The sequence below is a fragment of the Thunnus maccoyii genome, chromosome 7, assembly GCF_910596095.1.
Source record: "Thunnus maccoyii chromosome 7, fThuMac1.1, whole genome shotgun sequence".
Lineage (NCBI taxonomy): Eukaryota > Metazoa > Chordata > Actinopteri > Scombriformes > Scombridae > Thunnus > Thunnus maccoyii.
This window is the reverse complement of record NC_056539.1, coordinates 23,670,734-23,696,243: the sequence shown is the minus strand read 5'-3', so window position 1 is coordinate 23,696,243 and position 25,510 is coordinate 23,670,734. Positions and strand designations below refer to the sequence as shown.

Here is a 25,510-nt window from a genome sequence, read left to right as displayed (position 1 = left end):
ACAGTAAAAGCAGTGATGTAGCGTTTTATGATCAAACCGTCCCAAAATATTAAGTCAGACAATAATGGCCTGCTGATGACTCCAATACTATCACGTCAATGTTATTTTACACTTTGGGCTTTGGGCCACCAGGCAGGTTCTCAGATGTCAAACCTGCAGGTGTTTGTTGCAGATACTCTTTGCAGCTGAAGGTCACATGAGACTCGAACCTCACGTGACAAAACTCTGGTGGCAACACATGTGTGACAGTGTTCAAAATCGTCCACTGGGTGGCATCAGATACCAAAAGCCGTGTGATGGGGAAATACTGTAATCATGCAGTTAATGTAGTTGCCCTCATGAAATCTGCTCAATGTCCCACTTTATAGTCATGTAGAGGGGAAATGGAGCCTGATTTGGGTTAATGATTCCTCTAAGCTGGTTATGTAAGAAAACAGGCCAGACTGTACTGTGATGAATACAGAGACTTTTCTGTTATGAATGAACTCGGCTTTGCATGATCGGGTCAACAATGGTCCTAAATAGGCTTGAGGACGACATTGTTGATTAGATTTAGAGGCAGTTGTCAGTCATAATGTTGTGGATTATATAAATAATGAGCAGCAATTCTGCACACAAGAAACACGCCAAAGTAAACACAAGAAGTGGTGGAGGAAATACTCTGATCTTTAAGTGAAAGTGCTAATACAACAGTGTCAAAATACTCCATTACACGTAAAAGTCCTGCAATCAAATTCCTACTCAGTAAAGTGCAAAAGAAGTATCAGCAAAATGAACTTAAAGTAAAAAAGAACAAGGTAAATGATTCCCATGACTGATATATTATTATATATTAGGTCGTTAAGTTAAAGGATGGCTTCACAATTTTTCAAGTCTGTCTTAAAACAACAGTCATGTGCCCAAATGAACACTCTGAAATAGGTTTTTCTTGACATAATCATTCCTACTGTTTGTACTAAGCCATCAGAAGATCCCTTCATAACGCTGAAGAAAGCCCCCAGTCACAAGGCAGTCAGCTCCTGATATGACTAACTCAGACTGCTAAGGCCTTTTATAAGCTTCACATAAACTTTTAAATGCATTTTCGCACAAAATGACTGTGTGGACACACTGTATTTTGGCCCCATCACTTAGATTGAAAGCACATTTGAAGGGGATCTTTTAATGGTAAGTGTGAACAGGAGGAATGATGAAAACCTCTTTCTCTGTTCATGTGGGCACTTGACTGTTGTTTTAAGACAGATTTGAAGAATTGTGAAGCTGTCCTTTAATGCTGATGTACCAGTGCATAAGTAGCATTTTACTGTTGTATCTGGTCGAGGTGGAGCTAGTTAGTGGCTCCTAATCAAGATGTGGGCCCCCTCCAAAGGGTCACAAGAGTTCAGACAAATTTGTACAAATTATTAGGACTTTTAATTGTTGCTGTTTTGTGAAGTATTGACATTTTTTTTTACCTTTTAGGGCCTCGAAAAGTTATTTAAATGAAACCATCTGAGAAGTATAGAGGGGGAATAAAGTCATAAACACCTGTAACAAGACAAGTTGTCCCTACTAAACTCTGTCATTATATGGGTTTATTTGTGAATTCGTTGTTTTTTATGTAAAACCTTAAACTGAAAAGTAGCTCGTAACTATAGGTTTGAAGTAAATGTGATGGAGTAAAAAATACAATATTAACTGAAATGTTGCAGAGTAGAAGTGTGAAGTGGCATTACATGGAAAAGAAAAGCACAAATACCTCAAAAATGCACTTACAGTGCAGTACTTTTCCACAACTTCACGCAGGTGGAAAATCAAATGTAAGAGCCTTTGACTCGTGATGATTATAATACTTCTTTCACCACTACCTCTGGAGGAAGGCCAGGGGTCATTATCTGTCATGACCTGTCAGTTAGTCACCGAAACTGGATGTTTATGCACCAAATCGCACGTGTGTCACTGTATTCACAGCTGAAATATAATTTTTAGTTCCTTTCCTTCATTCAAGACAGTGTTAATACACATTTTAATAAACCTACATGATGTAACTATCTGCCCCAATAACATCAAACGCTGACATGACCTCATTGCCTCCTGAAACCTGATCCTCTTACAGGATTGTCCCTCCTCTCTCTCCCTCCTTATTCAGTGGAGTCATTTCCTCTAACCACTCCACTGTACTCTGGCAGAGATGAGCAGCGTTCTGCTCTTCCCTCCCTCCCTCGGATGTGTTTTTCTCCTCTGGAATGTACCAGACAGCCTAGAAGGGCTCTGCAGTTTCAAGACATGAGGGGAAGTACTGGAAAGAGGCCAAGAACAAGGGGAAGAGTTTCAGGCTGCAACCAATCAGACTGAAGCTTGTCCAGCTCTTGTCAGGGTTTACGAAGCAGTGTCTGCCTGTTGTTTTGATGGTACAGTGTGATTATTTACACGTAAGAGAAAGGGTTTGGTAGATAATGTGACTCAGCAAATGTAGGAATGAGCACACACCCTTAACGGTTTTGTTGCTCGTGAGTTAGTTGTTGCCTCATGCAGCGCGGCAGTGAGTGGAATGAAAGGGAATCATGATTTTAGGGGCCCACCGCTAGAGGGGACCCACAAAATTTTCAGTAAGATTATGAATTATTCAAGAGGGGGCCCAGAGGAAAGTTATTTCATATAGTTCAACCTAAACCCATGCCACTTCAGATAACTGATTAATCATTAAGTTATTTTTTAAGCAGAAATGGCAAACATTTGCTCAGCTTCTCCACTAAGAATTGGCTGTTTTTCTTTGTCTTACATGAGCCTGGGGCTCTCAGGATGATGATGTTATTTTTTCACTATTTCCTGAGGTTTACAAGGTCAATCAATTAACTAATAGAGAAAAATAATCAGTAGATTAATCTACAATGAAAATATTAGTAAGCTGCGGCTCTAAAAGTCACAATACTACACAACAAAAGACGATTAAATCAAAGCGTAACACAATGCATCTCTTTGTGTATATGAGGATATTTTTACATCATTATATGCTGCAAACCACAACAAACACTAATTTCCCTTTCCATTACGGACATGGAAGTGTTCCTCTGTTTACTGTAATCTTGCCTGAAGTTTGCACAATAGCATAAATCAGTGTAATCGCACCATAGAGTCACAATATAGTGTCAAGCCAACCGGTCAAAGCAGATGGCCGCCCACCTAGAGCTGGGTTGTGCTTGAGGTTTCTCCCTTTTAAAGGGGAGTTTTTCCTTACCACTGTCGCCGAGTGCTTGCTCATGGGGGAATTGTTGGGTCTCTGTAAATTAAAGAGTACAGTCTAGACCTTCTCTATGTGAAAAGTCCCCTGAGATGACTTTTGTTGTGATTTGGCGCTATATAAACAAAACTGAATTGAATTGAATTTTAAAAAAATGAAAGTAACTGTGTGTCATTCCATTTCTAACATGTCTTACACCCAATCATTTGTTTCTGAAAACTAATGCACCATGATAGTTTTGTGTCACAACCGGTTATTCAGACATTAAGTAGTGACACAAAGATTACAGCCCAGTCCAAACGTCCATGGAAATAAATAACATTTCAACTGTGTGCTGACAAGGAACAGACTGAGTTGTTGGTGTGTTGCTCAATCTAAAAGATTTCCAAGAATTTAAAAACATGATTCATTTCAAATATGCATTGTTATACACGGTTATGTAAGGAGAGCAAAGTGCAAAAAAAGAATACAAAAGGTTTTTCCAGAGCACAACTGGAACACAGTTGGAAGAAAAACAAGGACTGTTGCAAAATCCTTGGTAACTCCCTCTGTGTTAAAGGACTTTTTAAGGACACTGGAGTCTTTTCCAAAAGAATTACTTGTTTTTACATTTCATCAGCAAGCTGTCCTCCCCCTGTAATACCTTAAGCGCGTTCATTTTTGCCAGAGGTTATGTTTGAGTCTTTTCCTATCGAGAGTCAACTTGCTTCTTAGAAGTTTACTCTGTGAAGGTTTCTAAGAAAAGGTACGATCCGCACTCCGGGGCACTATGACCTTACCACCAGAGAAAAGTATGCAACGTTTTTTTAACAGGGAACTTCAAGCATCTTCTGCAGTTTTATTGGACGTACTAAACGTGCACTACATGAATACATTCACAGGTACAGCCATACGTCTTAACACGTGCATATAGTGTATTGTACTGTACAGTTTATACTAGATAGTACAGGAATGTTGTTGCAAATCCTGCTGGTTCACACATACTGTACCTGAGGTCCTTTCAATACATCAGACAAAATGACGTGTTCTAACCTTTAACAAAGCATTTAAATTGTGGCTTTGAGCTCTTTTACTTTGACATGTTCATATAGCTGCAAGCTTTGAATGCTTTTATGAGGGGGGCAGAGTTCAGAAAGGTTAATGTTAACCCTTTAAACATGAAGTTTTCGCCTTAAGCTTAGAAAAATGATCTTATTCCACACTTTCTGACAGTTTGGCTCGTTCCAGCTCTCGGTTAAAGCTATTGGATGTTTATACCAAGTGAAATATTCAAACCAGAAATTTATTAAATATTGTAGTTTTTTTGTGCATGATTTTACACTCATTTACCACCTCCACTGGAGTTAGTAAGTTATGTGAATTTGAACAATGTTTGGCTGCACAGCATGAGTTTGTGCTGACTGGCACACTGTTGGGTTACTGAGGTTTAAATTAAGTGCTGAGGCCACTAATTATGCATGTTGGAGCGTTGGTGGAGGCAATTCTGAAAAAGTGTTGAATGATATTTCAGTGTTGCAGTCATAGACTCATTATGGAAATCTATAGGGTGATCTATCAGATACAATGACACACAGCAACATTACAATTCTGGGGTTTAAACAAACATCTTTATCTACAGATATACAGCACTGTGCAAAAGTTGTAGGCACTTTAGACTTTTAGATTCTTATCCATTATGCAATAATCAGACAGGCCTCTGAACAGTCCCAAACCTATTCAGCAGCATGACAACGACCCAAAACACACAGCCAGTCATAAATAACTATCCTTAGTGACCAGAAGAACAAGGAGTCCTGCAACAGATGGTGTGGCCCCCACAGAGCCCTGATCTCCACATCATTGAGTCAGTCTGGGATTACATGAAGAGGCAGAAACAGCTGAGACAGACTAAATCCACAGAAGTAGAAGTGTGGAAAGTTCTCCAAGATGCTTGGAACAACCTACCTGCCAAGTACTTTGAAAAACTATGTTCAAGTGTACCGGGGAGAACTGGTGCTGTTTTAAAGGCAAAGCGAGCATAGTCACACCAAATATTAGTGTTTACTGCACTTTGCAAGAAGTTAACTGACAAATAAAAACTCTTCATGGCTTTATTTTTGAAAGCATCCTCATTTTACTTTGAAACTTTTGCACTGTATCCCTATAAAGCATCAGGATATTGTGGAATAGCCCCTGAACTGCAGTCATAGAAATGGGGTTGTTGCCACCTAAAGTTATTTATGAAGGCCCATCCCTCTTCCTTTTGACCTGCAGTTACACAGACCCACCCCCTGCACTTCGACGTGTGAGCTTGTTTTCCTACTAAACCTGTAACTCCACCATGTGCTCCTGGCTTGGGATAGTCAGCCAAAAGCTTGCGTAATGTTTGCTACCACCGGGCTTATGTTTGAGGGGCACAAGGTGAAAGGAAGAGGAGAGGCAGAAAGTCTCCAGTCACAAGGCAGCCAACTCCTGAAAACTACCCTTACATGGATTCAACAACCGAGACACCCTTGATAAACAATACATTAATACAAAACGGCACGCTGGACTATAGGGATTATATACAGTGACAAAGAACAAATTGCAGACAAAGCACAAAGCACATGGCACAACTAAGCATGTGACATTTAAGGCAACATGTGTCAAGATGCTAAACAGTTATTGTTGTTTTCTAATATTAATATGCATTTAAAAGATCAATATTTATGAGATAATGAAGGGGTTTTCCTTCCCTCTACTGTGCCTCCGTCAACAATATCTTTGTTTTTGATCTCTCTGATGAAATAGTACGAGCATGTCATGTCTGTGGCATCTCACAGTTAGCGGACGGGTTAAGAGTGCACACATTTCTGCATAATCAGAGTTCTTGGATTTCTTTCATTATCACAACCATGAGACAGTGTCTCCTCCTTCGTCTGAGCGGCCTCCTCATCAGGCTTCAAAACGTGCCGTGTCTGCCTTGTCACGCATCACAAAAGGTGGGGGTTGCAACAGGCCGTCCCACTCACCTAGCCTGGTCAGCTGTTTGGAGTGTATCCAAGTGATTAGTGTAAATGTATGTACGAATAATTGTGTCTTACTTGAGTAAATTTCTGATGTGCACAATTTAAGTCCAGAAATATGTTTTCTTTAACGTAATTCTTGATCAAAATTGCTTACTTTTCCCAAAGCAAATAGCAAATAGACTTTATATCTAAGTTAGTCTGATAAAAATCCAAATATCTGAAACTATTTTCTATCCAGTAATGGAAAATCACATGTAGAGCTTCAACGATTAGTCAATTAATCAATCAGCTGCCAACTATTAAATTAATCACCAACTATTTTGATGATTGATTAATCATTTCGAGTCAATTTTTCCAGAAAAAAATGTTAAAATTCTCTGATTCCAGCTCCTTTTTTCTGGTCACTTTACTCTTCTATGACAATAAACTGAATATCTTTGGCTTTGTGGGCTGTTGGTCAGGCCAAAACAAGACATTTAAGGACGTCACCTTGGACTTTGGGAGACACTGATCTACAGTTTTCACCATTTTCTGACATCTGGACCAAACATTGAGGAAATACGTGACAGATTAATCGACAATGAAAATAATTGTTAGTTGCAGCCTTCGTCAAGTGTACTTAAATACAGTTTTGAGCAAAAGTAATTGCATTTTATGCTACTTTATACTTTAACTCCAAAAACATTTCTGATGTAAATATTGTACTTTTAACTCCACTACATTTATTTGACAGATGTAACTTACTTTGAAGGAACATCTGTTTAACTAACATCAAGGTTATACTTACAAAACAGCTTATCATCTCATAACAATATGACATTATTATAGAATAAACTAACCAAAACTACTACTTCCTCCTTCACTTATTACGGTAGATTGCATGAGAATACGTGCATGTGTGCGTGTGTGTTTGTGTGATAATGAAAAGCCGCAGCAGCTGAAGTAATGCCACTGCCAGTCAGCATGCGGTGACTCAGACAGGGAATTTTTTTGAAAATCCATCTACTGAAACCCATTCATCACTGGGCGAGAGAATAAACTTTAAGGCATTATAAATATAGATTTCTTCCATTTCTGAGACACACAAAGAAGGAGAGAGCTGCTGTGTATCTGCTCACACTCATTGTTTATATGTTTAATATGGCACAAAGCTGAGAAATTTATAAGGACGTTTAGTGACGGCGGCATAAACAATGATTTTGATTGCAACGCCGTCATGATGAAAACTGGAGGATCTTGTGTATGTACATGTCGCATCTCTCTGCACCTGCATTGAGATCCTCTTTCATCACAACAGTCCTACGTGCAAGTTGTGCTGATATGCACGTACTCGCCATTTCATCCCGTCGAGGTGCCTCAAACAAAACACAGCACACTGGGCTGGTACCATTTCGAGTGCACTCACGACTTTGTTCCCTGGATTTTTACCTGAAATTTTAATTTCAGGCAATATTAAGCATCTAAATTACATATATCATTATTTTGTGTTGGATTTGATGTCTTATGCATCTCGTAGAGCGGTCGTTTACACTTCTTACTGTGTGAAGTGGTAAAGTACCTTGTAGCGACACGAAATGGGACGCAGCCGCCGTGTCTCTTTCTAGAAACCACGTGACGCATCTCGTCTGTTGATGCGGTTCAGAGGAGGGCGGAGACGAGGAGGAGTCAGCCGGGAGGTTATAAAAACACCTACGCTGCTGCTTTCCAGCCACCTTCCACGCTCATCCTATCAGGCGTTTCCCCCTCGACCGTCCTCTGCGGCTGTTGAAGCAGTGGGCCAAATCACGACGCTAACACTGGAGCTGTAAAATTAACAACGGGGTGAGTAAAAAAAAAGTTGTTTTTAAAATAGCTATCGCAACTTTTTTTTAAAGCAACTTAGTAAAGGCGAATTTAACCGTCTTTTCTTGCGGCACTACAGTTACGTTAGCGTTAACGGTCGCTGCCTTTGTTATCTGACGTTAAAAGTTAAATCTGTCAACGGTCAGCTCGTGAACACTGGTCGCGAGCTGACCGTTATGACTTGCGAGCATGTTAATGTTAGCTAATGTTAGCTTCTGTGTGGCTGTTGTAGCAGCCGTTAGCTCGACTGTTAAACGGAATACAGCGTGACTTTCAGGTATATCTGCTTATCTTTGTCAAACTGTAACAATATAATAACTTTTTTTACATTGTATGCTCTTAACTTGGCTAATTGAAATTGCTGTGACAATTCTAGCTAACACTATCTGTAAAGATAAACGTGGGCGGCTCTATCGTTAGCTGTTGTTGCACTCTGATTGTTTTTATTGCACCATTAACTTGTGACGAATGTTAGCTTGTCTGCCATAGTCTGGTGTATTTGATTCTAAGTATTCTTTTAAACTAGGTTGAACTCTATAAGTTACTATTCTAGTCTGTGTGTCACCGAGTACAGCGGGGTTTTTTTTAATGATTTGCTTTATTAATGGGGGTTATAACGCTGCGGTGTCTATGCATTGTCCACAGGGCTCCCGTTTAAAGCGCCGCAGCAAGCTGACCAGCCAGCGCAGTGTGATCACTTGCGACTCTCTCTGAAACGACTTTCTGTTTCGGAGAAGTGCAAATTGATAACCCAAAAACCACTGCCGCCGCACATCCTCCAAAAAAATTACCCCAAATCGAAGCAAAATGGTGCAAAATAAGATCACCGAAGTCACTGGTTTCCATCGCTCTTTCAAGGTGAGTTTGACATAGTTGAAGGAAAATGCAGAGCTTCTTTTAATGTCCTTTGCCTAGTCTCTATAATCAGAGCACGTTTGTCTGCATATGTGAGAGGGGACCTCACCTTGCTATATATAAACACATCTGTTGCTCTCCCACATCTTATGGCTGACAAACATACCATGTGGATGGTTGACACGTGAATGTGCAGTTAATGAAAGTAACTTATCACTTGAATGCATGGCAGTTAAGAGTTGAAGAGCTGCTGTAGTCGGGTGTTCACTGCAGTCATCTATGCATACATTATGAGGATGGAGTATTGTATTATATGCATTAAGTTTATGGTTGTTTTTGAAATATTCTGCCCTTCACCCTTTTCCCAGTCCATTTTCAGTTAATGGTTGCAGGATGGGAGATACATAAGGCTCTTATCATCTATGACTAACAATCCTCTCAGCTGAATAGGTTACTGATAAGATTGTATGCCTTTTTTTAACAAGTATATTTGTTATTACCTTCCAGGGCCAAAATCCCTTTGAGTCAGATGACTTCACTAAAAATGGATCCCATCTTATTGATTCAACATTTAATTTTGATTCTTCCCCAAGACACGGTGGGTATTTTGAAAACCTTAACTTCTGTCTTTACAACACTCTTATCTGGGTGTTGTCAATGAAATCCATAACAACCTAGTTAATTCACTGTGGCTAGTTTCTGCACTGCCTCTTCTAACAACTTGGCAACAAATTAATTCTGAACAAAAACATTGTTGTTGCCCTTAAATTTTGTTTTCCCTTTTTTAGCACTTGTTGCGCTTTGTTTTTTTTCACACTAGCACATGGTAATGTATTCGCTCCTACTTTGACAGACATGCCCTCCAGCCAGCCTATTGACATCCCCGATGCCAAGAAGAGAAACAAGAAGAAAAAGCGTTGCCGGGCAACTGACAGTTTCTCTGGACGATTCGAGGGTAAAAACCTCTTTTTCCAATATAATTATATTGGTGTTATAAAAGCTCTTCATAAAATGTTATTTGTATCAACTATTGACAGTCTACTGCTTGAATTGAATTAATAACCTCTTAAACTCTCTGCTACAGATGTCTATAGACTTCAGGAAGAGGTACTAGGAGAGGGCGCCTATGCTAGGGTGCAAACATGCATCAACCTCATCACCAACAAAGAGTATGCTGTCAAGGTAAGACATTCTCTCACACTTCTTAGATGCCTGTGATATATTTGAAAACATTAGCATAGTGCATGGAGTCTTGATTCCCACATGTCGGTGCTCCTATCTCAGGAGTCTGTGAATGTAGCCTTGCCACATAACACCCTCCTGCTGCCAGTGTTGAGCTCTGTAGCTAGTGATGAATATCAAGATGCTAGATTTCTAGGACTGTGTTTGGTTACTTCCATGATTAACTTTGAGATGTGAATTGCGTAATGAAATGCCTTTGAACACGGTGGAACTCTGTGCCATTACGTGCTCCTGAATAGCTAAAACGAAGAAAACTAGGCTACAGGATGTGCCCCATTGTATCCATATTGCCTTCCTTTTACAGGTCATTCTTTAGAAATCTTGTTGAGGAAAGTTCTGGTCCCGGGGCAGGATACGACTTTTTCTTTTTTCCCTTAGTTCAGCTCTGTAGAGTGGATGTCTGCAGGCTCTGTGTTGTGCTACTGCTGTGCCTTTTTTTTCTTTTTTTTTTCATTTGAGTGTGCAGCACCAGCTGCTGTTAGCAGACACTTCCCCTCACTGTTTTTACAGTTTTTCAGCCTATCACAGAGCAGGGAGGGATATACCCACCCCTTCTCTCTACTCCTATTGCGTATAGAGGACGCTCGTAGTGGGAACATTGTGTACTGCTAACTGTGCCAAAACAAAACCCACATATAGAGAGGAAGGAGGGGCGCTGGGTGAGGGTTGTGACCCAGGGTGTTTACATTGCTTTGTTCTCCTTCTTACTCAGTATAGTTATGCTCTTTTTTTCCTCTCTCTCTCTCTGTCTCTCTCTCTGTCTCTCTCTCTCTCTCCCTCTCCAAGTGGGGGGAGCAGATTTGTGAATACATGCCTTGACTCTTGGGGACTTCCTTTTATGCTTGATGTATAATGCTTATTTCCTCATTTTAGGGAACAAAACGTTTTGTGAAATGTTTTTCTTTGGTGTAGTACAGAAAAGTAGAAGTGGCAGAAGCTTGTTTTTCTTTTTATGAACTCTTGGCACTTAACCCACTAATCCCATTGGGACATTGCACAAACACAGCTATTTTTTACTTTTTTAATTAATCCATATTTGTAGTTTAATTCTTTTTGAGTCTGAAACAAAGTGATGATGGTTAAAGGCTAGTTCCCCACATCATACCAAATACTTAATTTCATAATATTTCAGATTCAGTCATGTGATCATAAATCTGTTGGTATTGTTTACTCTGGGGTGGTTTGGTAGATCCCTTGGGACATTGCAATTCTGGGGGAGGAGGCACAAGGGTAGGCGGTTATTGGAGGTCATTTAAGAGTCGGACAGGGCTCAGACTTCTCCTGCCAGATGTCCTGCCTCTCCCCTCCCCCTCCAGACGGGGGTGAGTTGCATGTGTGGGCTTCTTGTGTTGCAGTTGCAACAAAAGCCTCGGCACCAAGGGCGAGCAGAGGGCTGTGCAGTGCATGCCTATCTGAAGCTTTAGTTTCCAAACAAATCCTCTCCTTAAATATATTATTTCACAACCCTGGATTGATGTTTGAGCCTGCAGTGCGAGTCGGTGAAGCCTTGTTCTTCAGCAGGCCGATTCTGATCTGTGATTTGGATAAACAACCATAAATCTAGCACTTTTGTGCACCCTCTTATCATGTTGTCAGGGCATTTGTCAGCAATGTTGTGCCATTTCTTTTTTTTATCTGCAAATGTCATTATCAGGGTGGGACGTTTGTGTTGTGATCACGAGAAAGTGAGCTGGTTGGGGGCCGTTTGTGCTGCTGACTCAGGCTGGAACAGTGCAAGGGGCTTTGGACTGCTCACAGGCCTCTTGTCTGTGCATTAATCCTAGACACACACTGCAACTCTGGCCCCACTGGGCTTCAATAGCAGCTGTAATCCAGCTACCAGGAAGAGAAACATGCACAGCCTCCCAAGCAGACAATAACCGACCAGGACTGGAAAATTCAGGCCTTTTGCTTTGGTGTCAGCAGTCTATCTTTCTGTCTCTTGGCAGGGCATCGTGCAGCTGGTGGGCCCCTCAGTGGTTTAGTTCCAGGCAGCACAAAGTTATATTTAGAGAGTATTTTTTTTATCGTAAACAGTTTTTGGATTAGCTCATGGGATGTTTCAAAAGGAACACTCATAGCTCCTTAGGAGCACTTATGATATAAATATGGGTCACACATGAAAGCTAAATATAGAGATGTTGTGACTTGTTTCATTCTCATTCTGCTCTGTCTCGGTTTGGCAGGCAGCATCAAAAGTAGGTTAAACTATCTTTGGAACTTTGTCACAGGGTGGGATAGAGGTTGGCAAGTAGGAAAAATACAGGCCTGGTCTGGAAGAAAACCAGTTACAGGTTACTGTATATATGGAATATGTAATCTATGCTATACAGCCATGTCTAAGGTAAACAGAGCCATGGGTGGGGTTTTGTGGTGCAGTGTGAGGGGATGGCCTGACCCAAATATTAACTCAAGTGACCTCAGTGTTTTTTCTGCTACAAGAATTATCCTACACTCTGCTGCTGTGTAGGAGATGGAAGTGACTCATTTGTTTAGTAGGCCCCTTTTTTAGACAGTATGACTTAACCATAATGTTGTTCTTTTCCAGATCATTGAGAAAAGACCAGGTCACAGCCGCAGCCGTGTCTTCCGTGAGGTTGAGATGCTCTATCAGTGCCAGGGACACAGGTAACATCCCTCTGTCATGACCAACTGAACATAATGACACCTATTGAATGTATGGAGACAGTATTGCAGACTGAATAGACCAATTAGTGCTGTATCTTATTCTGTTAGGCTTGCTACGCTTGATTTTGAAGCTCCTTATCCCCTCTTAGTGCAGAAATCACATGAAATTCAGTCAGAAGGTGCTAGATGACATGGCTCACACTGCTTTTTTTTCTTTTCTGAAGTAACATCCTGGAGCTGGTGGAGTTCTTTGAAGAGGAAGACAAATTCTACCTGGTGTTTGAGAAGCTTAGAGGAGGTTAGTGAATTATAGCTGCTGCAGGATGCCGGCATCATATCCCTTTGTTTATTTTTAAACATTCCAGTAATGCATGCACCCCGTCTCTAGTCTGTAGCCAGTTTGTGTCTGTGTGTGGGAAGGCATTCATTCTGTACTCTTTGCTTGTAAATAAAGCTGATCTACTCTTAATTTTTTTCCCCCACTATTAGGGTCCATCTTGGCACACATTCACAAGAGACGGCACTTCAGTGAGCAGGAAGCCAGTGTTGTCGTGCAGGACATTGCCAGCGCTCTGGATTTCCTGCATAACAAGGGTAAGACCGCTCATATAAAAGCGCAATTTTACTTCTACTCATGAACACCAAAAGTGGACTCATCAACACCAAGGGTGGATATGTACCATGACATGGGTTTTAATACAGCAGTTAAAAATCAACACACTTGTTTCCTCAAGCTATAATGGAACACATTTGCATTATGTTGTCTTGTTAACATTGGTCCAGGCACAGAGACCTTTTAATTGGCTTACTAGTTGTTGTTTTTTTTTTTGTTTGTTTGTTTGTTTTTTTGCAAAGGTATTCACTTGATCCCAGGACTGTGCAGATCCTACTAAAGAAAAGTGACTGATTCCTTGTTTATTTATTTTCAGGAATGGCACACAGGGACCTGAAGCCTGAAAACATCCTCTGTGAGAGTGCAGACAAGGTGAGTTTACTGCAAACATGTTAAAGCTCAGTTCGTTCAAAGGGCAACTAACGTAGTGATAAAGAATGATAAGTCGGTTTAAGATGATATCAACCTTGGTAAAGATAAATGGTCACAAAGGCCTCTTGCCCCACAGTTATATTAATGGAGTAAACACAGATCAAGTGAATCTTTAATTATTCTGAACTTGTATCTCTTTGTCAGATTTCACCTGTCAAGATTTGTGACTTTGACTTGGGCAGTGGGATCAAGCTGAACAGTGACAGCTCACCCATCTCCACCCCTGAGCTCCTAACTCCTGTAAGTTCACCAGCCTTTTGTTCTTGTCTTTTCCAAAACATTTAGACAACTTTTATAAATGACAGTGGCAACGTGCTATTGAAGGGGAAATGCGGGGTTGCAGTGTATGACTATAGTCATTCAAATCTTGGAAGAGGTTAATCTTTCATATGGTCTTGATTGCTTTTCCCTATACAGTGACTTGTCATCTTGTTGTGGATAAGCAGGGTGCTTTCAGGCTGTAAAACAATGTCGTTATCAAGTCAAGCTGGCTGGCTGTCTATTGGGCAATCCTCGGTGGCGTTAGCCGCAGCACAGCTCGCTGATTGGAAGAGGGAAAATATTGTTTGAGGTTAAGGTAGTTCAGTGTTGGGCAGTTTCTTTGAAATTATGACATATTTTGCTTCCTTTCCTGGCAGCTTTTACATTTCCTTATCATGCTATGGTATCAGCAAAACTTGGAAAGATATCCCTCAGTTTAATGTCCACGTCCTGTTGCTTATCAGTTGCAAATATTGAGGCCCATGAGTTTGGGGGTTATGATTGTTTAACCCTCATGCTAACGTCACAACACAAAGCAATACCTTAGAGTAGCGTCCAGAAAAGCGGGACACTTGCAACCTCAAAGAAGAATGGTAAAGTTGACCTGGCCCGCTTTTTACTTTTGTCAACACATACTGTCTGTTGGTTGCATAGATGGATTGGAGCAGGTGACACAGAGCAGTTTAGCCTGCAGGAATGTGGCGGTGGTGGGTGGGGGGTTTTCAACACTTGTAACTTCATCTTCCTTTAACACAACTAATGGATGGGGGAGATCATCCCAGGACTATGTGAAAGGCAGTTGGTTTTGGGGGCCAAGAGGCCTCACGTGTTTAGTCTACATGAACTTGATGTTCAGTAGAAATAACTGTGTGTGTTTTGAAGTGGGGTGTACCCATTAGTTTATCTGCTGTTTTTAATTATTTGTCCAGCCTCTAAATCATATCCTCAAGTCATGTCTTGTTGTGCAATGAATCTAATTTGTACACAAACACAAGACTTAATCCAATGCAAAGATTTCAGTGGAAGAAAAGTAAAATGCCTGAGGATAGGACACAATGTGCTAGCCTTGGAATAAAATAAGACTGGAGGGAGCACATTGTGACTTGTACAAGGCCATGTCCTGTGGTATGAAGAAGGGTTACAATGAAATCAAAACACAATCTCTGCCCTATTTCCCTTTTTTGCTCTGTGGTATGAGAGAGAAAAACATCCACCCTCTCTGCTTATAGTCTCCGCCCAGTGGCCCCAGCCATGCTTGTGCTGCTCTGCGTTTCCTTTATGTTCTTTATACAAAGGCTATGCACATGGTTTGTTCTAGAAAATTTAGTCTTTTCCCCCTATACCTAGCAACTGAGATGTGATTGGCTAGACCAGTGGGAGGGGGAGGGCAACTGGGAGGGACAAATACCCCAGTCTGCTCATGCGCTTTGGCTTGTTTTCTTTGCCTTGATCACAGGAACAATGTTATCTGATTTTCATCTCTTTGGCACTCTCACCCGGCCCCCCTCAGTCACCCACATTCCTACAGTTGCTGTTGCACAATATGATGTGCTGTTGCATTTATTGCTTATGTAAATCAACTTTATCCAAGGGCTGTTAAAAATGTATGTTTAGTGTGGATGTTTTTGTGCTCTCTAGTATAAACTAGTGTCACCGGGGACACAGGGAATAGGAGAGGGACCTTTCTATGAAAGAGCTAATTTTAGTTTACTAAGAACTCTGCATGAGTGACTGACTGTCTGTCAGTTTGGCATGAAATAAATCTGACTGCTCAAATGTCAAAGCTCATGTACAGTGTGGAACTCAAGATGAAGGTGCCACATACAAGCAGCTTAGACGGTAAAAAAAAAAAAATCAAGGAACTGCTACTCTTGTCGCAGATGCAGGTGCAGCTGCATGACGACAGAACAGGTCGTCTTCCTGTAAGCCTCTTCAGATAATCCTGAAGTTTACAAACAGCAGAGGTGTGTGTCATCAGTGGTGTCAATATGGTCTGACTAGTCACATGGTTTCAGGAAAGCCCCAGGTTGCAATAGCAACAAATCCTGCGTTAACAGCAGCAGCTGATCAGCAGCTATCTACAGCTCGCAGGAAGCTTTGAGGCTGTGACTGATGCAAGTTCTCAAGGTATTTGCAACACAGCCATAAGAGGCTGTACCAGAGAGTCATGATATGTTATTTCTCTGCCCCCCCCTCCCAGCTCTTATCAGTGGCCGTTGCAGGCGGTCCTGCACTGGCTATCTTTACCCTGACTGGTCTTATTGGTGGTGTTCGGGTGGCTTTGAAACAAGATTAGCTTTGATAGCTGCTTTTGATAGCGCAACTATCACCTTTCCTCTCATTTTAGGGCACCTTGGTATGCAAAAATATCCTTTGCACTTGTGTCATTTATTTGTGTGTGTGGTAGCTGCATTTGGCCTCGATCCTGGGGGCTTGTCTGTGGAGGCAGTCGTCCCAGACGTGATGTTGTTGGGGGTTGGGGTTTTCTCTCCGACAGAAGCAGCTTTGTCTGAGAAGAGATTCCTGTGCAGGAAATTTCATTACATAAGGGTACAGCAGGGCGGAGGAGGAGTTAGGAGACAGCTGGGATGTGGTACTGGGACACTAGGACACAATAGACGCCTGCTCAGTGTAAACATGCTCGCTCACAGATGGAAAGGAGGATATAGGCCAGAGGCGTTTTGCCAGACTGTAGGCCGCGATGTGGATAAATACTTAAAAAATAACTTGCTTTACTGTGGGCTGCAGTTTTGAAACAGATTGAGCAAAGGATGGATATTCTCTAGAAATCTCAAATAATCCAAACTCTTGCTATGAAACATGTTTTTAATTCATATATATTCTATATAACAAATTTTCTCGTTTTAAAGTCAGTAGAATGAGGCAACAATGAAAAGTCTTACCCACAAATATCTTGGTGTTCTGCTGAACTAACGACCTGCTCCTCTTTTCTGTTCCTAAAGTATTAAAACAGCATTTGGTGTTTGTGTTTGCAAGTTATGTAACCGGCAAGGGCTCAGCCCAGTCTTGGTTCCACAGGACAGCCAATCCTCTTTTCCCTGCTCAGTGTTTGGCCTAATTTCTTGCCTAGCTACATAACAAGGCACCGTCAGAGCTGAGTCTAGCCTTGCCCTCAGCCTGTTCTGGCTGGGCTCTGTGCAGTTGGATGGGCAGAGCGGTGACTCACTGCTGCTGCCTACCCACACTAACCTGCCTCTTTATAGCACAGCCCTCCCTTCCTCTACCCTTGATATGTAATTGCACACGATGTTCCTACTTAGGCGTTCTTAACACATTACGAAAAGCTGTATGGTGCATTTTAAAATGGACACATCACTGCAGATAAGCATGTGACTGTCACATAGCCCCCTCACCACCACCACCACACAGAAAATGTGTAGGCCCCAGGCTTTAACACTTTCAACCACGAGGTATCAGCTGAACTGAGGAATGTGTGCAGCAACCGAGAGAAGATTATGTTTCTCTGTACTCTTTTTCTGCTTTGGTTACTGTTTTTTTTTTTTTTTTTTTTTTTTTTTTTTTTGTCATCCCTGGGGCTAACAAACTTTGGTTCCTCTGTCTTTCACAGTGTGGCTCTGCAGAATATATGGCACCTGAGGTGGTTGAGGCCTTCAGTGAGGAGGCCACAATTTACGACAAGCGCTGTGACCTGTGGAGCCTTGGAGTCATCCTCTACATCATGTTGAGTGGCTATCCACCCTTTGTAGGCCGCTGTGGCGGTGACTGTGGCTGGGAACTAGGGGAGCCCTGCCACACCTGCCAGGTAAGAATGTGTCACATTCATTCGTCCCTTTACACACTTCTTCTTTTTCTTCTGAGACAACATTATATCCTGCACAAGACAATAGTGAAACCTAAACCAAAATGTCTTTTATGTTCATTTCCAGAACACTTTGTTTGAGAGTATCCAGGAAGGAAAATACGAGTTTCCAGAGAAAGACTGGGCTCACATCTCCTCAAGTGCCAAAGACCTTATATCCAAACTTCTGGTGCGGGACGCCAAAAACCGCCTGAGTGCTAGCCAGGTGCTACAACACCCCTGGGTGCAAGGGGTAAGTCTAAAACCTCTGATCTTCTTCTGCATATCTTTGACTTCTCTGTTTTATGTAAGGGTTTTGTCTCTGATTAATTAACATGTCTTTTCTTTTTATTCAGGGTATATCTGACACTTTGCCAACATCTATCTTGCATCAAAGGTGAGAAGACGTTAGTTATACAAGACTGCACACCTTTTGACAATTTTATCTGAAATATTTAATATTTAATTTGTTCATTGTTTTGACTATTTTTGTCTTTTGTCCATCAGAACCAGCAATGCCAGGGATCTGACATTCTTTGCTGACAAAGCCATGGCCGTGAACCGGCAGCTGGCTGAACAGGATGGCATGGAAGAACAGCAGCAGCAGGAAACCCCGTTTGTTGTTACCGCTGCTGGCTCTTCTATGCGCCTCTCTCCTCCTTCCAACTCCAAGCTGGCCAGGCGCAGGCAGCGAGGCAGCCAACCCAAGGGAGGGCCAGTCTCTGCTGCTGAGCTTCGTCAGCTCTTGGCCCCTCTCGTTATTGTGGGAGATTGTGCCTGAACTTTGTCAACCCGGACCTCCGACCTTCCGTTAAGATTCAAGTCCAGATCTAAGACTGTCCTGATACTCTCCCTCCCTAATTCTGGCCCCTCTCTCTGACTTTAGCTGGCCTTGGTTCCTCTGCCATTCAGGCTTTCTTGCCTCGCTGTAAAGGGAGATGCTGCTCGCAGCTCTTCCTCTAAATGCCTTCTGCCCTTCTGCAGCACTTCTGAAGCACATCAGCCCAGGGCCTGCAAATAGCAAATACACATATGTGCACGTCCAGGTTGGGGGGGGAGGGTGGTGTTAATGATATGGGGGAGAGAGAGAGAGAGAAAGAAAGAAGTATTTTCTAAGTTATGTTTTTTTTTTTTTTTTTTTTCATACAACTCAGTTCAGAAGAAACTAAGCTCAGACACCAAAGGACAACCTGTTGTGCTGCTCCCACATTACAACTGGATCCACTGTGAATTAAGTTATCTGGAATGTTTGCCTGTATGTATATGCATGAATGGCCCATCTGCAGATACGTACAAGCTTATGCAATATCCCAAGATGAAGGCTGTTCCTGTCTTGAAGGGATTCAGTATAAGGGGTTGGAAGGGCTGTAAGCCAATGCTGTCCGTGCCTGGTGCGGTCCATTGTGTGGCTGGGGACTCTTCAAAGATTTTTTTTTTTTTTTTTTGGTCTCCATTTTAAGATAAATTCCTCACAACTGAGCCTCATCTGTAAATGGTCAGAGATGAAACGCACTCATCCAGCTTGGTGGCCATGCACTTAATGCTCCTAGAGCAGCGAATGTTTGTCTGTTCCCTGCCAGCCATGATTTACTATTGCACCGTTTCATACGGTTTGATATTATATGAATATATATGCCAAATTATCAGTGGCCACACCGTTCAGTGTTTGAGACATCAGTCAAGTCTAATAGTATTGAATAAACTATTTTACTTGGGTTATGATGAATGGCCAGCTGGTATACTGGTACAGACTAATTATGTTAAATGGCCACACAAGTGAAATTGGGTCAGTGTTCCTTTCAATGTAAAGAGTTCATGACATGTCCCCTTGCCACAACCAGAACTTGTGATTTTTTTTATTTTTTTTTTTGTAATTTTTTTTTTTCTACAAATCAATTTATGCATTAGATTAACCTTTAATATTTTGGCAGTAAAGGTTAGAACCCCTCTCACGGGGTTTGAAAAGCACATTTTGGCCAATGTGACCCAAGTGTCGTTTGTTGATTCATTTATTTGAACCATCATCTTTATAAGGGTTCACCATTGTTGTTTTTGATGAGACACCCCTTTCAAAATGACATTACAAATTTTCATAACAAATAAGAGGCAGAGGAGATTTCTCAAAAAAAACAAAAAGAAACATTGAAAAAAAGGAAAAACATTCCACAAAAAGAAAAATGACAAAAAAAAGTCTTCCACAAACGTGTAGCTGTATTAAGTTTACCTTATTTTTTCATGTTTGAAAACTCCATGTCAATGTGCCACACTGATATTTTTTTTTTCCTTTTTTGTATGGCTGTTAATAATAAGCTTTTACTTTCTACATGGTGATTTTCATGCAGGTGCTGTTGAGTTCAGGTGAAACACCGGATGTTTTCCTTACGTTTTGTTTTTTTTAATGTTTTATGTTTTTAAAAAAGTTCAGAGTATGAGGTGAGATGGCGAGAGTTTGTGTAGTTGATCTGGAGCGTTCATGCCCAGTGAAGGCAAGTTTTTAAGTTTTATTTTTTTATGTGCAAGAGTTGGCAATAATCAAAACTTTTTTTTTTTTTTTTGGTTCAGATTAAGTTAAAGCTCATTCTGAAACTGACAGGTAATGGACTGGTGATGAGGTCTCACAACACTGTAGCCATTTCACCAAAGAGGGTTCAAGTCATGACATTGAACATGTGAGCATGATCCATCACTGAGAAGTGGGGATCTTCTGATTGTCCATGTCCTGTTGCCAGCAATGCAGCAACGGTACTCTGGAAATGGTTCTCTTGGTGTGAAAGGACCCATTATGCTGATAATAGGACACTGTAATAGTTCTAAGAAAAAAAACAAAAAAAAAACAACCTTTCTACAGATGCATCGTTATGGGGTTTTATGTCTTATAATAAGACTTACTTGAATTTGTGTATGCAGCTGTTTCTTCTCCATTTGGGAAACTACTTTGCTATCAGTAATCTAAAAGCATTAAGCTGATGATCAAGGCAATCTTTTGGGTTTTGAAAATACCTATACAGTTCAGTATTCTGCCTTTTTTCTCCCTTTTTTTTTTTTGAGCATCAGAAAAGTTAGTCCCTACTTTTTGATAGGGCTGGATACTCAAAAACGCACAGACTTTGGCCATACTCTGTAATATCCTGAATGGTGTAATACGAGTTTTCTTGGTCATGACCATTTCTACTTTTTGTCAAATGGCAGTAGTTTTTGGACTGCCTTTTATTGGGGGGAAGGGGACAAAATGATATCCTACGCCTCTCAATTTTTATATTGTATGTCATTTTGAAGTAAAGGAAGTGTTAAAATTCAGTCATTCATTCAAATGGACAGTCCCATCAACCTCCCCACAATTTGAATGTAGCCCACAGGCAAAGCATTTACAATCCAGCAACATTGATCAAATGTTTTATAAATAGTTCGTTTCATGGACACGGTGTGGGGAAATGTCGATTCTTTCTACGTTGATAACAGTCCTCAAGCTTAGGCTTTCTTTTTTTTTTTTTTTGGAGAGTTGACACCTGATTTTAACGCTGTCTGAATCACCCCAAGCTCATTGTGTTCATGGGAAGAAATTTGAAATAAATACATCCTTTAAATACAAAAAAAATATTTTGATTTAAAATAAGCACTTTACTGTACCATGTGAATGATTGCAGTTCACTCAAGGCAACATTTATGACAGTTGCTACAGAATTTTGTATTGTTTTTCTAAAAAAGAAAAAAAGAGCAATAAAATGCTTTTAAACTACACACTTGTCTGTCTGATTACTGTGACGTCTTTTGTATTTCGTTTCTGAGAGAATGAAAGGCTGAAAGTGATAAAAGTGAAAACAACTGTACTTCCCCTGGTTTGTACACTTTCCTGTATCCTGTATCACCAGTTTCACATTAACCAGCACTTATCTTTCAACCAAGGTTGAGGCCGTTCTGATTCTGTGCTGTAAATTCCTTTATCAGTAACCCTCACGGATATCTGAGCTGACTTCATCACATATGTCCTTGGCTGTTGGTAAATATGAGCTCAGTTGTCTCCTCACACTGAAATGTGACTGGTTTCACCTTGCATTAGTCATGCTGAGAGCTGCCGAGGGGGCGCTCTACACAGCAGACCGGCTTGCTCTGACGAGACTGATGCAACCTGCTGCAAGAGCGGCGGCGGCTCCTGTGTGCCACCTCATGATCTCCCTGGAGATATGAAATGATTTCTGCTGAATTAACTGAATGCCAGTGAATCATTTCAACACTAATACTGGTTAGGATTTGTCTTTGTATTGTTAAAATGCAGCTGTGTAGACTGTAATAATGTTGAATAGATTTGTGTAGAAATATTGCTGGTGATGTTAAAATTAAAAATACATCAGCTGGGTTTGGTCCAAAGCTGACATTTAAGCCAATGAGCAGAGATGGAAATAAGCACATTATTCTTAATATAAACGAGAATAAAATAAAATCCTATCAGCATCAATAAGTGTTTAGAGATGCAACTAACAATGTACAACTATTTTATCAGTTTATCTATAGTTTATTTAATTTAATCGATTAAAAAAAAATCAAAAAATAGTAGAAACTGCTCATCACGAGCTTTGAGAGCCCAAGCTGATGTCTTCAGATGTTTTGTTTATTGTCAATTTAAAATAACATCAAAGTTTGTTTTTTTTAAAAAAGGCAGAAAATTCTTACATTGTGTAGCTGGAACCACCAAATATTTGACTAAACAGACGATTAATCAACTGTCGAACATGTTAATTTTGTCAATCAATTAATCAACTACTTGTTTCAGCTTTACTATGAATGTAATACTTTAACACAGTGATCCATAATATTCTCTTCTTCCCTGGAAATGTAGATGTTCTGTACTTTACACAGAAACAAAGTGCAAGGTTCTCAACAAAAGTCAAAACAAACCCGAAACCTTATAGATTGCATAACATTTATTTTCGCATTGCTAACGTCATAAGGCATGAGGAAATGAAATGATGCAATCGTGGTGTGTTTTCTGTACAATCTCCAGGGAGCATGTGCGCAGCGCTGAGAAACTACACTGCAGTATTTGTCTCCCTCTGGTGGAGAGTTTTCACAGATGTAATGCGGTGAAGTAGATGTTGATCAGTAGATATGAAAAAGATATAAACTTTCAATTTAATTATATAAAACATTACATTTAAGGGGGAACAAATCAACCTTGTATGATCCACGGATCACAGGATTTCAGGTCTAAAGAGGGTCAAATTAATCATTTTCTCGTGCTCTGTGCACGGAGATAGTCATTTAGAAAATATAAATACTTTCTCACTTAGTGTTGTAAACAAATTAAAAATAAAATTAATTTCTATTTTGCTGATCTGGATAGCATTTATACTTTTAAAATGATCTCGAGACATGTCTTTTCATACTAGGCAACTTTAACTTTCCATTAAACAGTGATATCAGATGGGCAAATTTTCAATAGTTAAATGTGTAAATCACTGTTGTGGCTTCATGTTAAGGATATCTCTGTAAATATTGAGTGAAAAGGTGTAAATATAATAATAATATTAACTACATAAAGAAAAAAATCTATAAATCCATAAATCTATGGAAAAAAATAGATAAAAACTAACTTTAAAAGTAATAAACTCACTAGAGCTGCAACGATTAGTCAATTAGTCGATTAATCGATTAGTTGCCAACTATCACATTTATCGACAACTATTTTGATAATCAATTAATCGTTTGGCATTATTCTTTTAGAACAAAATGTCCAAATTCTCTGGTTCTAGCTTCTTAAATGTGAATATTTTCTGGTTTCTATGATAGTAAACTGAATATCTTTGAGTTGTGGACTGTTGGTCGGGACAAAAGAAGACGTCTGAGGACGTCATCTTGGGCTTTGGGAAACAGTGATCCTCATTTTTCACTATTTTCTGACATTTTATAGAACAAACTGATCGATTAATCGAGAAAATAATTGACTGATTAATCGATAGACAATAATCGTTAGTTGCAGCCCTAAAACTCATTAATAGCAGCGTCAAAAGAAAAAGCAAACTTACAAATATATAACTTTACACTTCAGAGAATCATGGAGGTAGAGTTGAGTCCAAAAACGAACTACATTTCATGTTGTTAAACAATTTAACTGTTGGATAAAGAGTCCAGAAGTCAGGACATTGGGGATATTTGGCATAACTGCTGTACTCTTTCTTTGCTTAAAAAGAATCCTGCAATTAAAACAAAGCATGTGGAGATGAAAAAGAAACATACATCTGAAGTGCCAATTACTACATCACTGATTACCTGCTCAGAAACACCTGAGATTGATGATTGGGACTGGATCTGACTGGATCACCTGACTGTGTGAAGTGCACAAAAAGCCTGGACACCTGTTAGAAGTTTGAGAGCCAGCTGGAGGTAGGTATGGGGGGAGCATTTCAGAAAGTATTTGTAAAGCCCTTTTAACTCTGAGGACATCTGTGATTTTTTTTTTTGATAGGAACAAAGACATTGTGTCATTGTTCTGATTCAGTCATTTGGTACAGATCTAGTTATTTTAGATGTATTACTTGATGTATTGGGAGTCAGTGAATTCTTCCCTGAATTTAATGTGAACTACAGGGATGAGTGGTATGGTTTTCTAGCTCTACATGCTATTTTCTGTCTGCTGAAGACAAAGATTTAACTTGCATGAACTTGAGTAAATGTATAAGTCTCATTTTTAAGTATTTTTGTTTTAATTTAGCTAGAAAACAATTGTTTGGTCACCGCCAGTTTCATGTGTGACTAGGCTACTGTAACTCATAAGTAATCTGTTCATTTTACCACTAAATAGACCCTTTTCATGGCAGACAGTTTGACTTGTCAAAGCAGGAAAAGCTCAGGTGTAAATGGTGTATCATTGTCCCAGTAAGTGAGAGTAATGCAGCCATCATCAGTGTTAATTCCACCTGTGCTTTTCCTGCTTTTGATAAGTCAAAATGTCTGCTGTTAAAAGGGTGCATCGTCCCTTTTAAAGGTGACTGCACTTTCTCCATGTTCTGAGGAAGTTGCCCTAGTTAAATCAGTTTAATCTTTTAAATCCCCTCTAAACACACTTGGATGGGCTTTTATGTGAATCACTCCTTATGCACTGCTGTTGGTTTATCTTTAATGTGCAGGGTTGGGTTGTTTTTTTTTTTGTTTTTTTTTTTAAATAAGTGCCATACAAATAAGGTTTTCATGTGCACATTTCCTGCACTTCTTGAACCATACTTGCTTTTATTCTTGATGTGTTTGACCCTGAAGACTTCAAGACCAGACTGCTCTCCCCTTTGTTCCTGTAAAATAAAAATATTTTAACACTTGTGTCATTTTAATATGGCTAATTGCACAGATAAAACATTTTTGTTTATCTAAACATATATTTTTAGTAGCACACCCAGGTGTGTCTATTAGCTTAGCTGAAGGCCAGCAATGAAATTATATTCAAGCTGAAAGAAGAGAAACATAATTAATTCTCCATGAATTTTTGGCTGTTTAATAGGAAGCGTATATATTTTGTTTGTAACCAACCTGGTAGAGTATTTTCTTTACCAGTGTGAGTTTTAAGAGCATAACGCTACTGCGTTAAAAGTTTTACATTATAGCTCAAACTGGACTGTTAGCTG

General features: G+C 40.1%; 1 protein-coding gene and 1 long non-coding RNA gene across 3 annotated transcripts in view; one reads left to right on the top strand and one right to left on the bottom strand.

Moving 5' to 3' along the window:
* LOC121901025 overlaps window positions 1-25,502 on the bottom strand; it is a 38,554-nt gene extending 13,052 nt beyond the window's left edge. The window contains exons 1-2 of the long non-coding RNA XR_006097161.1: window positions 25,416-25,502; window positions 25,116-25,180 (exon numbers count right to left, since the gene is read on the bottom strand). This is a non-coding gene — a long non-coding RNA (uncharacterized LOC121901025). The remainder of the gene's footprint in view (window positions 1-25,115; window positions 25,181-25,415) is intronic.
* On the top strand, window positions 7,867-21,636 carry mknk2b (MAPK interacting serine/threonine kinase 2b). Of its 2 annotated transcripts, XM_042417648.1 has the most exons (14): window positions 7,867-8,028; window positions 8,695-8,907; window positions 9,412-9,502; window positions 9,758-9,859; window positions 9,989-10,086; window positions 12,695-12,774; window positions 12,999-13,072; window positions 13,264-13,368; window positions 13,704-13,759; window positions 13,964-14,059; window positions 17,670-17,864; window positions 17,989-18,153; window positions 18,257-18,297; window positions 18,408-21,636. In XM_042417648.1, exons 2-14 carry the CDS (start codon window positions 8,857-8,859, stop codon window positions 18,679-18,681), a joined length of 1,428 nt encoding a protein of 475 aa, XP_042273582.1. In that variant the 5' UTR covers window positions 7,867-8,028; window positions 8,695-8,856; the 3' UTR covers window positions 18,682-21,636. The 2 variants fall into 2 exon arrangements, with proteins under 2 accessions (XP_042273582.1, XP_042273583.1); XM_042417649.1 differs by lacking the exon at window positions 8,695-8,907 and having other exon boundaries at window positions 7,868-8,028.
* Window positions 25,503-25,510: the final 8 nt, after the last annotated feature.

Bases quoted from the DNA above. Each gene is read 5' to 3' on its own strand.
- mknk2b (XM_042417648.1), top strand. From the start codon at position 8,857: ATGGTGCAAAATAAGATCACCGAAGTCACTGGTTTCCATCGCTCTTTC. The intron at 9,503-9,757 runs GTGGGTATTTTG...CTACTTTGACAG, and splicing joins TGATTCTTCCCCAAGACACG to ACATGCCCTCCAGCCAGCCT. The intron at 18,298-18,407 runs GTGAGAAGACGT...TTTGTCCATCAG, and splicing joins ACATCTATCTTGCATCAAAG to AACCAGCAATGCCAGGGATC.